A 17431-nucleotide genomic window follows, 5' to 3' on the forward strand; every position below is an offset into this window, starting at 1 on the left:
TATTTCAGCGTCTAGTATAAAAATAAGAAAAATACATGATTATGTTAATCCTCCTACTCTCTGTTACATTTAAGTGTTCATGTTGGTGTTCTACAGGACATCACTCTGGGCTCCGTGTGGATGCTGATGACCGCAGTGAACTCAGACCTGTGGGCAGGAAGGGACCATTACTCTGACTTCCTGATTAAGACACGTGCATGCTAGAGAGTGGGGAATAATCCTCACACAGATTCATGGATTCACCACATCAGTGATTTCAGGGGTCCAGAGGATTAGGCATGCTGGAACATCCCCTCTAAAGTAAAGGATAAGACACTGCAACTAAGAGGCCAGTCCTTGATAGTCTTCTCTGGAGTTGGTGATAGAATATTCTGCTTTGGGGAATATTATTCCAATGCATTTACTGAGTGACTTACAAGGCCATCAGCTTTGAGCAGGATCCAAAGCAAGAGAAAGATCTGTGGGAGATTTGAGCACCAATTGTTTTGTAAGCATGATAATGAAGGACCTCCCAGAAAACACACTAATGCTATTTACTAGTGAGAGAGTCCTTATCTATGGGATACTTATAGTATGCTGCAACTGATCCATCTGGAATTGTTTATGGTAGACAAATTTGAAATGTATTGATTTATGGGATGTGGCTCTGAAGAAATGTCACATAACTACGTAATACAAAAGTATAAAAATATTTAAAAATTTAAAGTATTTCATTACCAAAATAGCTCCCTTTTGTGTAGGTGAAGCACGCACAAAGGTCCTTTACATATTAGATCTGGCCTAGCAACAACAGACTCATGCACAAGTACTCAGGGACAGGAACTACGAATGGTTCCAATAGTTTGGGCTCTCTTTCACCCAGGCTTAGCAGTCTAATCTGTCAGTAGCAGAAACTTTAATACAATTATCATCCTCTGGGGATTCCAGTCAGCACGTGGTGGCAAGTTTAGTTCAGTGGGCTTCTATCAAGGAGGTGCAGAAGCACCAAGAAGTGTTCCAGCAAATTCAGACATAATTCTTCCTGTCCCCATGCATCCTTCCTAGCATTGACACCTACCTCAAATATGAGTTTGCTTTCTCTTTCCTTGGTGCCTCTGCCAGCATTATTACCCAAGGGGTTACAGAAAATCTGACTTACAAACATCAGATCCAACCTAACATCCCCCTTGGACCAAGGGTCTCATTATACAGAGGAGATTTAACCACTGGAGAATGTTTGGGACTCAATGGTCCTAATATATACCATAGAAAGAATTGATAAAATTCCTGGCAAATTGGAATGGCATATAAAAGCCTCAGCTAAGGGGCCAGCCTGGAGATGACATCCTGGAGAACTGACAGGGTATCTCCAGGGCACGGTATATATGAACAGAACCAAAGACCAACATCCACTGCTATATCTGTAAAATCTAAGACATACAGGCCTGGGATTCAAAGATTGGAAGTAGGATTGGCCTCTCTCACCATTATTTCCAGTGGTCCATTTGCAATAATTAGTGTTCTCTGTCCCAACACGCAGTTTGCTAAATTGGAGGACCTAATTCCTGGGGATGGAGGGCAAGGAATGTTTCCATCAGGGAACACGATATGATTTACAATAAACCTAAGTTATGATATATGCCTGGTTGCTTTGAGCTTCTCATTCTGGTATACAAATAGGAAAAAAGGAACAAATATAATGGTGTGGGGGGAGAATTTACCCTGATTGTCATGAAGTACTAGGGTTTCTGCTGCATAATGGGGACAGGAAGAATTATGTCTGAATTTGCTGGGACACTTCTTGGTGCTTCCGCAGTGAATGATTAATCACAGCCCGAAAAGAGTAAGGCAATCAGGTCTTGTGCTCATCAGGATTGAAGGTCTAGGTCACCCACCGGGCAACCAGAACAGCTGGAGCTTTGGCTGGAAAAAAGGGGAAATCTAGAATGGGTGGTAGAGGAGAGAGATGTTGAATACCAGCTATGGCCTTAGGGGCCAGCTGTAGAAGGGGAGACCATAGCTTTCTTGTCATATGATGGTTTAATTATTTGCTTATTTTTAGAGCTTGTGAACACCATCTTAAGCCATCTAGAGCCATCACCTTCAAGAATGGATAACAGAGTTCACTTAAGGGAGGAAATCAGATTGGTTGAAGAGTAAATCATGGCAGGTATTTCTTGCAGATTATTCATGCTCTAAGTGAGCAGTTCTCAATTAGGAGTGATTGTGTCCCAGGTAGCATTGCCAGATAGAATACAAGATACTATAAGGGCAAATACAAATTACAAAAGCAAGGCTTAATTCTCTCTATGGAAAATGAAGGAATAAACTCTTTCCCTCCCTTTTTCTTAGATACCACTTTAGAAAACGTGCAGTTGCAAGTTCTTTCTCTTTCTCTTGGAAATGTATGTAAGTCTTTTTAAAGGTTAATTTGGGGGATCACCTAATATAAGATATAAATATTTTTTTCAAATAGAAAGTATCCTTCTAGAAACATCATAACTTGAATGTGCTTACCCTGAAGTGCTGTGAAGTTAGTTCTTTATTGTGGAGGGGTATAGGGTAGTGAGCTGCTTGTAAATCCTTCAGAGCCACGGAGAGTTTACCCTTATCTTTGAAACTGACAATCACATTTCCAACAGCTTTCAAAATCATTAGAGCCTGCTCTGTAAATCGGTAGCTCTCCTGTGAAGACAAAGCATAGCAGCCAGCCTCACTTTCTTTTTTATTTAAGTGTAATTAAGCTTACAAAAATTTAATTTCAGTTAATATAGTAAACCTCTTCTATATGGTTGATTAAATAGTTATTTATGAAACGCTTGCTTGATCAAAGCATTTTCCTAGGGTCTATGATCTCAAAGATATAAAACAAGGGATATAATCCCTGCTGTAGTGGGAACACATGGGAAGAACACCTACCTCATATTGGGAGCCAGGGGAAATTTTGCCACAGTTTTAATACCCAGATTTAGTTCTGAAGGATGTCTAGGAATTACTTTGAAAAAATTGTGTGGGATTGGAGAACTGATGGGCAGAGAAGAGTTCAGGGAGGGAGTGATAAAGATTTAAAAGATAAGAGGGTGAACTGGCTCCCTCCTGCTTCTGGCTCCCTCCTGCTATGGACTCTGAGGAGACAATAAAAGCAAAAAGGAGATAGGGACATGGAAAATAGTATGGAAATTCATCAAAAAATTTAAAATAGAACTATCATCTAATCTAGCAATCTTACTTTTGGGTGTATAACCAAAGGAAATGAAAACAGGACATTGAAAATATATCTACATCCCCATATTCATTGCAGCATTATACACATCAGCCAGGAAATGGAAACAACCTAAGTGTCCACCAATGGATGAATGGATAGAGAAGATGCAGTGTGTGTGTGTGTGTGTGTGTGTGTGTGTGTGTGTGTAGCTGTAGTGTATATGTGTAATATATACACATATATATAATATATATATACACATGCACATACATACATACACACAGAGATAATGGGATATTATTTAGCCATGAGAAAGAAGGAAATCCTGCCATTGGTGACAATATGGATAGATGGACTTTGAAGGCATTATGCCAAGTGAAATAAACCAGACAGAGAAAAACAAATACTGCATGGTATCAGTTATATGTGGAATATTTAAAAACAAACAAAAAAACTCAAAAACAGGGGCGCCTGGGTGGCTCAGTTGGTTAAGCGACTGCCTTCGGCTCAGGTCATGATCCTGGAGTCCCTGGATCGAGTCCCGCTTCGGGCTCCCTGCTCGGCAGGGAGTCTGCTTCTCCCTCTGACCCTCCCCCCTCTCATGTGCTTGCTCTCTCTCATTCTCTCTCTCTCAAATAAATAAATAAAAAATCTTTAAAAAAAAAAAAAGAGAGTAGAAAAGTGGTTGTCAAGGGCTAGGGAGTGGGAAAACTAAGGAAAGGTTAGTAAAAGGGTACACACATTCAACTGTAAGTTGAATAAGGTCTGAAGATCTACATGTATACCATAGTGACTATAGTTGATAGCACTGTGTTGTGTAATTGATATTTGTGAAGAGAATAGAACTCAAATGTCACCCCCCAAAAAATGTTGTCAACAACAACAAAAAAGATAAGTATGTGAGGTGAAGGTTGTGTTCATTAACTAGATGGTGGGGATCCTTTCACAATGTTTATGTATATCAAATCACCACAATGTACAGTTTATATAACTTACAATTTTATTTGCCTGTTTTACCTCAATAAAGCTGGTGGAAGAAAGAAATTGGATGTCAAATTGCAAATCTGTAGGTCAAAACCAAAAAGAGAGTCAGTGTAGGGGTGGGGGAGAAAGTGGGAGAGTGAGGAAGAGAACCCTGAGGAGTTTGAAAATTCTTTTGATTGGTGTGTAGTGGGTAGTTGGTGGGTAGAGGATGAGCTGCCCAGAGCAGAGGGTGATTTGAGACAGCATGAAGAGGGTGAAGTTGAAGCAAAACTTTGTGTTTTCACTCCTTTCCTAGGGAGCACCATGGTGCCATCATTGCTCCTTAGTTCCCTGCAGAAATTTTGAGGAATGGCCCAATGCCTAGACAAGTACAGATCTCCTGCTGATGAAGACAGATGCAACTGACTTGCCCCCTTAATGCATTTACCATTCTATTACCTTCTCCCCCAACGTCTGAAAGCCTAGAGAAAGCTTGGTGTTTCTCCCTGACGTGAAGCCATGACCAGAAAAATTGTCTGGTCAAGAGGCAGCACTGGGAGTGATCCTGTATGGCTCTGAGGAGCTTGAGTCTCTCTGCTCTTGGACTAGTCTATCTCTTGCTTCTTCATTAGAACTGAAGAATAATAGGGCCTGGCTTTCAGGTCCAATAATTTTTACAAGATGGAGGGATTGATAACCCCAGTGACAGATGGGTTCACAGACCAAATAACTAAACACTTATGAAGTTAAGTCACCTAAAGAAAGAGACAAACTGGATAGTCCATACTACCTAAAGCAGAATTATTTTTTTTAAAGAAAACAAAGAAAAGATTAAACAAGAATTTAAAATAAGCAGAATAAATATAATTAAGGGAATAAGAGACATGCACTTATAAGGTGGGCTTGTTGATCTTCCTTCTATTGAACAGGAAGGAGAGGACTGGTGAGAAACAGCACAGCAGAGAGGAGGCAGCCATAGGGAATCCTGCACAACCACTGCCCAGAGAGGCAAGAATTCATGACTGAGCACGTCTGGGCCACAGCAACATTAACATAAAAGAGCTCCTGAGCCATCTTGCTGCTGTCTTGGCCCAGAGGTTTACCGACTGGGTGAGAAGATCCTGCCTCATTAATACAATGAGGTGCTACATGGACATGGGTTCAGGGGAGGGTGTAAAACTGAATTGTGCAGTGGGAATGCCCCATGCAAATTGGCCCCCCAAAAGCAGAGGCCCACATATCTAAAGAAGATGTGTTATGGAGGACGTCTAAAACCAAGACAGAATCTCAGGGGAAATGCTAGGTTCATTTACCTTGTTTCTTCTTTCAGATGCTTCAGAACAGAGGAAAAAAAGAAACTAAGAAGAGGCCAAGAGAAGAGGAGATGAACAAGAATGACAGAATTTTCCATGGATCCTCCCTCCTTGAATCCCAGAGTCAAACACTCCAAATTCCTTAGGCCAAGGAAGGGGGTACAAGGAACATATGATACCACAATTTTAAACTAATAGAAAGGCTGTACTAATCCTCTATACATCCCAAAGGACCAGTATGCTATGGAATCTACCTGAAATGTTAACAGACATGACAGGGGATTCCACAGAGCTGAGGTGAAGGCAGTTGTTGGAGAAAAATGAGAATTATTTTATTTGTATCCCTACAGAGTTTAGACTGTGTATTGTACATGCCATTGGGGAGGAATTTCTTGTAGGATATACTTAATTAACAGTTTTAAAAGGTAAAAAAATAAAATAAAATAAAATAAATGGGTAAGTTGAATAAAAGACAGGAATGTGATTTAGTTCCAAATCTTTGAAAAAAAAAGGCACACACACACACACAAAAAAAATCATGGTTGCTTAAGTACTTACCGGCTCAAAGTGGGGTAGCACAACATCTTCATCTCCGACGATAAAAGTCACCATGCTGCAGATGTGTATGGAATGCCCTACTGGGGAGTATGCAGTGAAGAGCAGCATATGTCTCCTAAAGACAATGGAAAACATGAGGACCCACAGGCTCCTTTGTTGCTGCTCTAAGCTCTGTTAGGTGTTTGATGACAACTTGTGCTCAAATGAAGTCAAACATTAGTGAGAGTAGAATTCTTTAACATGGATGGGATAAGGACCTCTGAATTTTCACTCTGAAAGAATCATCAGAGGTCATGAACTCTAACTGCATTAATTATTTGGGACACAAAATGGTTACACTAAATGATTAACATGCCGGAGACCTCTCCCATGCACTGCAGTCACATCACAAGAGACAAGTCTCGGTTTTTCCCTAACAACAATAATTCGCGGTGCTATAGGGCTTTTGTAGATTTCAGATTCATTTCATAGTCATTTCCTCACAAATGCATCATTTCACCTATGTTGTTTGTGTCTCTCCTACCAGGCTGGGGTATCACTGAGAGCAGGGATGCTCATTTCCCCTCATTTACTGAGCCCTTAGAGCATGTTCAAAACATTCATGCTGATAGGTAACGTCCTGCGGGAAAACACTTGGATATATATATATAAGAAGGTTCTTTATTAATTCCCTGTTCTTGATTGTCCTTTTTTTTTTTTTAGTATTTTATTTATTTATTTGACACAGAGAGAGAGAGAGAGCACAAGCAGGGGGAGTGGCAGGCAGAGGCAGAGGGAGAAGCAGGCTCCCCACAGAGCAGGGGAAGCCCAATGTGGGATTCGATCCCAGGACCCTGGGATCATGACCTGAGCTGAAGGCAATCGCCTGACCAACTGAGCCACCAGGCGCCCTGTTCTTGGCTGTCTTGATGGATGAGCACTCAGCCAGAATAATGACTTCTGGGAGAATCTCTGTATGCCGAAGTTTTTAGGGTAGAAGTGAGAAATATTGAAGTTCTAAAATTTATTACTTTCTAGGAATACTGGATGCTTGCACACATTATTTTAGCATTTGTTTTTGCTGTGTAGGCTTTGCTTTTTCTATAAGAGCTGTAGCTTTTGATCTATGTGATCAATAGATCACATAGAATTAACATGATTGATCTTAGGAAATCCAGTAAAAATAATTATTTCATCTGAAATAGGAGGTAATGTTTTGAATTTTATTTATCAAAATCAAGAAAACTTCGATTATGCATATTTTCTTTAAAATGGAAAATGTGATCTGCTTAGCCAAGTTTATCTTAATTAAAAACAAAACTATAGGTAAGATTAAAAACAAACCATAGGTTAAAAAAATAGAAACCATGGGGGGGAAATGCTATGTTTGTCAATCTGTTTTTAAATAAAATCATAGTTCTTGCCAAGGAATGTAAGATTTACAAGAAAACAAAAAGGATTGTTTAATAAATGAATTTTAGGAAATGCTGTTTTAAACCATATTCTTTCTTAAGAAATTACCAGACTTTGACAATTATGAGTCTTCCAAAAGGAGATTTACTGAACAGCATTTCTTCAATTTATTTGTTCATGGAATTATCTAGCTCAAGAATCTTAATGATAGATCTGTTTCTTACAAAATCACTTTAGGAGACAATATCCTAGATCCCATATTGTTTAATTATTTGGTAGCCAGTGGTTTACAAGGCTTCAAAAAATTCTTCATATGGGAAAAATGAAGTCACTCCATACCCAACAGGCAGGCGAACCATTGTAGCCTTAGTAGCATACGTATGAATCTTCGTAACAAGTTCCCGGGACTTCAGAGATTTCCAAGAAACTGATTCAGCTGTAAGCAGTCCAGGCTCTATGTGGGGGCTGTCTTTTGTTAAAGCTAGGAGAGGGAAAATGTTAAAATTTGACTGTGAGAGTTTAGCTGGCCTTCACAACATTAGTAATGATAATAATAATACCAGGAATTAGAGATTTTCTGAAAATATTCATAAAACCCAGAGAAAATACTCTGGGTAAATAATTACTGGAAATAATACTGAAGTGAGACTCAGGTCTTCCTCTCTGTCCTCTTTTCCTCCACAGAATCATTCCTCACTAAAGAAACCAGGAATGGGAGAGTTAGCAAAAGGACAGACAAGACTGTCTCATTTAATCATCTGTGACAGAAATCACCATATCCCTCTAGATGCAGTTTTAAAGGAGGAAAAACACCTCATCTGCGAAAATAAGAGATTTTCCTAAGATAGTGGCAAAGCAAGGTCGAAATATCCCATTGTTTAATCCAGGTTTTTACTCTTTTTTTTTTAATTTTTTTTAAGATTTTATTTATTTGTTTGACAGAGAAAGACACAGTGAGAGAGGGAACACAAGCAGGGGGAGTGGGAGAGGGAGAAGCAGGCTTCCCGTGGAGCAAGGAGCTCGATGCAGGGCTCGATCCCAGGACCTGGGATCATGACCCAAGCCGAGGGCAGCTGCTTAACCAACTGAGCCACCCAGGGGCCCCTAGGTTTTACTTTTGATTCTTAGCTTTGACAATGTATAGAAATAGCAAAAATGAACAAAAATTTAATTTTCATATTGTGTTCCTCTTAAAATGAATAAAGAATATCTACTATTCTTCATCAGTAGGTGAGGCCAAAACACTTTTTAAATTAAAAAAAAAATTTTAATTGAGACAACATTGGCACATGACATTGTATTAGTTTTAGGTATACCATATAATGATTTGGTATTTGCATATATTGTGAAATGATTACTGTGAAAATTTAGCTAACATGCATTACTACATACAATTACAATTTTTTTCTTGTAATGAGAAGCTTTAAGATTTACTCTCTTAGCAATTTTCAAATATACCATATAGTGACGTTAACTGTAGTCACTTTGGTGTACACTACATCTTCAGGAATTATCTTAGCTTATATCTTTACCCTATTTCCAAATAACACTCAGGCTGAAGATAGAAGGGCAAAACATGACCTGAAACACCTCTACACACATAGAATTTTATGTTTTAGGACATGGTGTGGCTTAGGAGTTATTAGTTAGTAGATATACTAAGCTTATACCACTAAAGTTTGGCAAATTTATTCAACAAGTATTTATTGCCCATGGCTACACTAGACATTATTCAAAACATTGGGTATAAGTGGGTGAAAAATCATAGTCCCTGCCATCACAGTTGGTAGGACATTTAATAGTAAAAGCATTCAGCAAATATTTATTGTACCTCCACAGTGCCAGGCATTATAAATTTGAGTTATAGATAATTTGATTTTGTTGTTTAGGTTTTGCTTTTTCTATAAGAGCCATACATTTTCATTGATCACATAGAATTAACACGACTGATCTTGGGAAATCCAGTAAAAATATTTATTTCATCTGAAATAGGAGGTAATATTTTGAATTTTATTTATCAAAATCAAGAAAACTTTTTGATTATGCATATTTTCTTTAAAATGGAAAACGTGATCTGCTTAGCCAAGTTTATCTTAATTAAAAATAAATCTAAAAGTAAGATTAAAAACAAACCGTAGGTAAAACTATGATTGGTAAGGGAAAAAATGCTGTTTCTTAATCTGTTTTTAAATAAACAGATTTAACTTTAACAAAACAGGACAAAAAACTGAAGAATGATGTTTTGTGCAAACATACATATGAGCAAAGGGCTGGTCTCAGAGAAGCAAGAACAGTCCATCCATGTGAGCAGGAGGGAAGGTGACTAGAATTGTGAAGAGCTCGTTATGGGAAGATGAGGTGGGTCATTCCTGATTTTTGTCTATCTCTCCAATGAAAATAGCAGTAAGGTCATTTACTGAAAATGCAGGAGGATGAGAGCAACTGCTAGAGAGATCTGGAGGTTTGAGATAGTCATCCATTAGGACAAGAGTGGAGAATGCATGAACCAGGGAAACGTTGGCAGTGCTTAGGGGCCATTTTGAAATCTGTGGCCCTCAGTTGAAAGTGGGGCTAGCTGATAGGATTATTTTTTCTCCAGTCACATTCAGCTGCTCTGATGCACACAGGTGAGATGCAGAGTTCATCTGTCAAATTCAACCAATATCTGGGTTTTGCCAGGACAGTAAGCTGAGAGGGTAAGAAGAGTAATCGCACTGAGGTATGTCCGAGGCTACCGTTACAATGGCAGGCCATGGAAACTGGGGGATGAGAAAAATAAGGACATGAGGAAAGGAAGGACAGAGAAAAGTAGGAGGGTCAGTGGATGGTGGTCCCAGAGGAGTCAAAGGATTATAGGAGCAAGGGTTTTAGGGTGAGTGAGCTGGAGAGTCAGGGCATGTAGTCAGAGCCTGAAATGGAGAAGCTTGTGATGATGCAGTTATTGGCAGGTAAGTTCTAAAATATAATTATGAAAACAAAACAAAGGTCAAGGTGGGATGGAGGAAAAGGTCTTCAGAATTGTCAAATCAAAGAAAGAGTGCATGTTTTTCAATAGATCTTTAAAGACTCAAGAACGATGACATGTAGAGGTGGAAAGAAAAACAGAGTGAATAGGCATGCCGAAGAGGGGAACACAGGACTGAGACAAGGAGAGGTGCAGGTGGCAAGAGTGAACATAACCCACAATGTCTGAGCAGAAAGAGCATCCTAGAAGATGGTGTAAGGAGGACTCTCTTAGAGACTCTGGAGAGGAAATAAGTTCCTTCATCCAGAGCTTAAAAATCTTGTATTTCCCTGGACTGAATGAAAGTAAACTGGGCTTTAAGACTATAATTTTCTTAAAGCTCTCTTACCTCCAGATTCTCCCCATCGTACCAATGCAGAAAAGCAAACCAGTAGTTCAATAGGTTTTAGACTATCCACAAATAGATAGTAGGACACACGTTCATCTGAGAACTGCAAGAAATAAGATGAATCACTGAATTTAATATTAGTCTATTAATGCTGTATTTGCCACTTGTGATAATCATACAATACCTAACATTTATAGAGAACCTACTATGCTCTAGACACCACGATAAATACTTTACAGCCTTAATGATATGAAGAAAATCACACTGGGTAAGTGTTGGCTATAGTCTACGGAAGCTGGGTCTATAGGACCTGTGTGAGATTGGCTGCCCTATCAGAGAGAGTCAAAACTCTTCTCCATGAGCAAAGAAAAGGAATATGCTTGCTCCAGAAATAACAAGTGAAGGAGACTGGGCTTGAGGCTGAGCAGTGCTCAGAGAATATGGGTCCCTGATAATAGACAGGCCACAGAGTAACTTTAGCAGAGAATGGAAATGTCTAATGGGCTGTATTAAGGTATTTTACATGGTGCTATGTGATATAAACACTTTCTTCCTTTTTTTACAAGATCCTCAGAAATACAGCATTGCACACTAATGCACCAGACGGGATTTTTGTTTTGAAGTTGCAAGACAGTACTGAGCAAAATAGGACAGCCACGTAAGGGTTACATGAACATGAACTCAATCCATCCTATATGGGTACTATTGATATCCATAATCATGGATGAAGAAACTGAAACACAAAGAGAATAAGTAATTTGCCAAAGGTCACAGAGTTTGCAAGTAGCAAAGCTGAGAGTCAAGAGTAGGTATATCTATTTACCAACTCCTGGGCTGGTCTTTGAGACTATTATTGCCTTTCCCCTGCTTGGTGAATTTTGACTGATGGCATATGGTAAGTGTGTTAAATTAATGTCATTGCTATTATACATTAAAATCTTTCATATTATTTTATAACGATACTTAAATAAACAATTAAAATATGAAAGAAAAATCTCTAGTCATATTGTGAAAAAAGCAACCTTGTTATTTAATCAAGTATGACAAGATTGCTGGAAATGCTCGATACAACATAACCATTGCTTCCCTCGATATTTTTCAATAGTAAGCATTAGCCATTTGTCTTCTTTGGTTCTTTCTGGCTGCCACATGTTGGTTATAAAGACAGTTGTTTCAAGTATTCACTCTCTAAAATTATGAAGGAAGCTTGGTTTTGCCAGCCTAGTGCACATGCTGGAGGAGGAGTTTCTGCACAGAGCTCATTTGCTGCCATTTTTGAGAGTCTGAGAATTTAGGGACAGTGTGGCCCTAGAGGTCACATGGAGGTACTCTGCTCTGGTGCCTGCACAGGGCACCTTTGGGAGCCCCCCGACCCACCTACACACTGAGCACCAATGGAACATCTACGGAATGTTCTGGAAGAGGCCTCGGGCTCAGCTGGCAGTCTGTGGCCACTAACATCAGGAATGCCTGGCCTCAGACCACAACCAGTCCTTCCTTTTAGGCCATCCCAAACGCTGTTAAGTTTGGATTCCAGTGCCCTCTAAGAAAAAATTATTGTTTTCTCATACCATTGATGTTAAAAAAAAATTCAGGGGAAGGAAGGGACTCAGAAGGATTGTTATCATTTTATTTTGCCAAGCTGAGACTTGAAAAGGAAAAAAAAATCTATATTTACATCAGTTTGTAAAAATAGGATCAGAATAAAGAACAGTTGGCCATTGTGCTACACACATACACACGTGTATTAGGACGGTGGTGTATAACAAACTCATAACCAAACTGCCTTTACTAACAATGACAGCCAACACTGATTACCCCTTGCTAATGATTGGCGTTCTTCTAAGTGTTTTACATACATTCTCTCCATTATTTCCCAACTCTATCTATAGGGCTCTTACCGCAATCACTTTATAGATGAGAAAACTGAGGCAAAGAGGACTGAGCTTAGTCAGATCCCACCCCGGATGAAACATGGATTCAAAACCAGGCAGCCTGGCTCCGAGCCACCAACCTGGTGAACCTAGTGAGAGGGGCAAACCAGTGACAAAGGCACAGGGTCCACGTCAGGCACAATTCTCAGGATGCTTGTGCCACTTTCCAGTGGGTGGTCTTGGGCAATTTACTCAGCCTTGACCTGCCTCAGTTTCCTTACCTGAAAAATGCTGATCATAATAGTCCTTTTATAGGATTTGCTATGCAGAGTTAATACAATAAAGAACCTAGTGCGGGGCCAGCAACAGAGTAAGCAACTATAAATGACTTCATCTTATTATTGCCAACAGTCTGAATATGGACATATGCCACAGTGACCTGTAAATGGTATGTTATTCTCACAGCATACTCTGGGTTCGGTTATTCCTGCTTAGCAGTGTTGTTATCTTCATAAAGCCAAAGCATTCCTCTGGGTGTTTTTATAGATAAACTCCAGAGCTAGGTTGACGATTTCTCCCTGCTACCTTCCCCCCAGGCCCTACTACAGATCTGAACCTTACTTTCAGAGCAGACATCCGGCTATAGAGCACCTCTTGAAAAATGCTCAAAAGGTTTTCTCTGCCTGCATTTTTATCGAATACGAGTGCAACGAGAAAAGTCATCTCCAATACTTCTTTCTTCCCCCACCTCTGCACAGGCCTTATAGAGATGTGGCTTTATCATCAGGGGTTTGAATGGCCCCCTACAAGCAACATAAGAGTTTCAATACAATCCAGTTCCCTAGAATATGTTTCATAGTCTTCCCCAAAATGCCACACAATTTGTGAGATTTGTTAATTGATTCAGTCAATAATTTTTTATTGAGTCCGTGCCTCATGCCAGGACCAGTGTTGTAATAGTACACAAAAGGACAGAGTCCTTCTTAAGATGTTGACATCAAGCGGGTGGGTGGGGGGAGGGGCATGAGAAGTAATCAGGCCTTTGGGACCAAGGAGGGTAAGTACAGGTCACACAGAGTGCATGGAGTCAGGGTACTTGACCTAGACTCTGTGGCCAGGGAAGGAGGTCTCACAGGTTCAAGGACACTGATGCTGTTCTGAAAGACTTCTAGCATTAGCCAGATGAAAGCAATAAACATGAAGGAGAATAGACTCCACGTAGAGGGAAAAACATGGACAAAAATAGCAGAAATTGTAGTAGAAATGTGCTGTTGTTTTAGGAATAGCATGCAATTCAATAGACTAATTGAAATCAAATATAGTGAATTTATTTGTGCTTCAGTTATTCATAAATCAAATATTTTTAACGTGAATTTACATAATAATGCAGCTCAGGATTGAACATAATCAGATAAATCATACTTGGAGATACGAGGTAGCAGAATTTTACTTATTGTCTGGATAAGAGATCAGTAGAAGACTCTAGGAATTGATTTTGTTAATATAATTATAAATTTAGAAATGCTTGATAGATTTGAAGGTGTTTTTCACTAGCCTGATTTAATCAAAAAATTACATAAAACAAAGAAAAGAGATCATAATATATTTACCTTGAATTCTGTTTTTTGAAAGTTAAGGCAATATGAATTTGGCTTGTGAAAAATATATATGTTCCTGAAAAACATTATTTATAACAGGTTACTGTCATCATTTGCAATGGACTAGTACTACATGCTAAGTTTCATAGAATCAAGTAATTATAGGCAGAACAAGGTAAAGACAGATGAAAATTTAAAAATATATATATAATAACAACCCAGGAGAACAATGGTTGCCAGGGACTGAGGGTGGGGGAAATAGGAAGAGGTTGGTAAATGGATACAAATGTTCAGTTATAAGATGAATAAGGTCTGAGGATCTAATGTATAACATTGATAATACCAGTTTGTATCACTGAAATTTGCTAGGAGAGTAGAACTTAAATGTCCCGCCCCCCCCACCCCAAATTGGCAAATGTGTGAGGCGTTGGATGTGTTAACTTGATGGGGAGAATCTTTCACAATGTATATCGATTCATCACCATGTGCATTTTAAATATCTTACTATTTTATCAATTATATGTCAATAAAGCTGAAGAAAAATAATAACAACTGCATTGAATTAGTTGTCCTAAAGAGACAAAAATGATCCCTCTCAGTAAATAAACTATCTTTATCTTCATCAACAAATAAGTCTCTGAGGACGAGCTGAAACTGACCTGAGATCTGTTTGACTATTATTATTCTATGTGGGCAATCAGCTCACCTATTTTTCTTTCTAACATTTTTACTGGATACTATATCAACATCAGACTAATATTGGTTTAACTCTTTTGAATGATAGCTAAAAATTAATGGCTTATATATCCACTATATTTAATACACACAAAAAATTTATACTTACTGAAAACATACACAGAAGTCTTCAAAATCCAACCATATTTCTTTAGAAACACTATTATTTATTGTTCCAAACTCCTCCTGTGATTTATCCTGTGTGGCTGTTGTCTGGCTGACCAAATCTCTTTCCAAACTAAATCCTTCACCTTGATGGGCTGCGTCATTCAGCCCAAGGTCTATCAGTTCATCTGCATGTAGCAGAAGACAAACATGTCAATTGCACCTACATTGTTAAATATTAAGTTATTGAGATATGGAAAATTATAGAGGGCAACTTGCATATTGAAGTCTACTTTTGAAAAAACGTTTCCTGAGGCAATCATTTACATGCAAGCCTCAAATATGGGGAGGTCCATGCAGAGACAGATTTTCATACACTCTGGAGAATGTAATCCTAACTTAAACAAATAGCAGAGTGTTTAAAACTTTTGAAATCACTTTCATAAATTTGTGTGCCCATTCTTCACAGATCATTAAGATACAGCAGAAATTAGCTAGTTTAGGTACTTAACCTCGGCTACAGGCAGACATGTTCGTATGAGGGGAGGAGATAGCTCATGCACCAGAAGAAAGGAGAACCAGGGAGAGCTATTGCAATAAATACATTTCAGAAGCCATTTAAATGCTCCCGCATAGTTAGCGATTCTGCACCTTATTTTATGTTGATCAAGTAATGTCATAAAGTTCTTATAGACTTTTGAGTCAAAATTCTACATATGTACATCCCACATAATGCTTTTTGGATTTCAGGATTGGCCAAGTCTATATTTAGGAACTGAGGAATTGGTGATGGTTTCCATGCTTTGATCATCACATTCATGTGTTAAAACACATGAACTGTACTCTTGGGCCCTTAATCAGATCATCTTTTATTTTTACTTTAAGCATGAATTTAACAAGGGAGATTATCTGATTTTTCTAGCTCAGAGTAGATTAGACTTAACACATCAGAGGAGACACAGGAGACAGGCCGCCAAGAGCCAGGAGAAGAGACAGCTAAGAGCTGTCAAGAAGCAGAGATCCCCTGTGCTTTGATGTTTGTGAAAGTCATGAGAAGATTATTAATTTACCTTTTCCAAGTACAACTTGTGAAATAATATTACCCTGTGAAGTGAAAGGAACACGTTAAGAAACCATTTATAAATTCAGCAAAACATGTTAGCTATTTAAAGCACAAATGCTTTTAAAAGAGTTAATACTGTCTTTTAATCATTGAAGAAATAGATTTCTGCCAATAGTTACTAAAACATGGTAAAGCAGAAACTTTGTTTTTAACCTTAAAGTTCAAAGATATGAATTTAATTCAATAATAGGCTGAGGGTTTAAGTTTGTGACATTAAAACCCAGAATATGAGAGTTTATTAAATTATTAAATCTTAAAAGTTAAATTAAAACAATAATATCCTCAAGTAGTTATTTGGCTTGGTATGAAGCACCTGACATTATTACAGATTGAATATAATGAGATGAGATTATAACTGGCAGTTAACATACAGAACCTAGAAAGGTGGGTTTCAAATTATAAAAAATGGTTTTCCCAAATTTTAACAGGGAAATGAAGGTGAATTCATTTGTGCAATTCCGTTTTCTCTGTGACACAATTAAAATATGTATAAAAGGTAAAATGGTACAAACTCATACAGACACATGATGGATGATGGCAACAATATTTTGGATGATGTAAAGGGATGCAGGTGATAACAGAGCAGAGCTACCTGAGAAGCCAGTGAGAAGCAAGCCCATCCATGCCTTAGGGCCCCAGAAATGATTAACAGGCATCTCAGAAGGAGAGAATGCTATATGGCCTCATATCAAAATACAGGATTGGGTTAAATGTCTATTTAAGGAACAGACAAATCCCCGTTTTGCTGTAATCCTTTCTGATTTAACATCTAGCCTTCTGCCTAAACAAGACATTGGAAACTGCTTCATGTGGAGAAATTAAATGAGCAATCTCCAGATCTGGGTTCACAGGTACCATGGGAAACAAGAGAAGCTGCCTCTACAGGGAGGAAAGGAATTAAGTGAAAGTCCACATGCTGAACTTTGAGACTCTCGGCTCCTCTGTACTGCTTGGCTGCAATAACACTGATGGATAAGTGTCTACTAACCCCTGGGCCCCATTCCACCCCAGCAGGGAGATTAGAGGACTCTTAACTGGAGAAACTGACCAAGGCCAGGGAAAAACCTCCAAGGAATCTACATTTGGAGCTAATCCCACCCCCAAATGAAGCTCATTTATCCCCAATTATCCTAAATTAATTATCCTACTAGCTGACAAGCTCTAGCCATTCTATAAAGCCACTTCCAATCAGCAGCTAATTAATGTCATGAATTCCTTAGATATATATATATG

The 17431-nt window shown here is 38.7% G+C and overlaps 1 protein-coding gene across 1 annotated transcript in view; it reads right to left on the reverse strand.

Moving 5' to 3' along the window:
• The window catches only part of ADGB (androglobin), a 154135-nt gene that overhangs the window by 53941 nt on the left and 82763 nt on the right, over nucleotides 1-17431 (reverse strand). The window contains exons 14-20 of the mRNA XM_078054606.1: nucleotides 16143-16179; nucleotides 15080-15266; nucleotides 14248-14311; nucleotides 10764-10866; nucleotides 7750-7891; nucleotides 6019-6133; nucleotides 2497-2664 (exon numbers count right to left, since the gene is read on the reverse strand). Coding sequence (XP_077910732.1) covers nucleotides 2497-2664; nucleotides 6019-6133; nucleotides 7750-7891; nucleotides 10764-10866; nucleotides 14248-14311; nucleotides 15080-15266; nucleotides 16143-16179 — 816 coding nt within the window. The remainder of the gene's footprint in view (nucleotides 1-2496; nucleotides 2665-6018; nucleotides 6134-7749; nucleotides 7892-10763; nucleotides 10867-14247; nucleotides 14312-15079; nucleotides 15267-16142; nucleotides 16180-17431) is intronic.

Source organism: Halichoerus grypus, chromosome 9 (genome assembly GCF_964656455.1).
Source record: "Halichoerus grypus chromosome 9, mHalGry1.hap1.1, whole genome shotgun sequence".
Lineage (NCBI taxonomy): Eukaryota > Metazoa > Chordata > Mammalia > Carnivora > Phocidae > Halichoerus > Halichoerus grypus.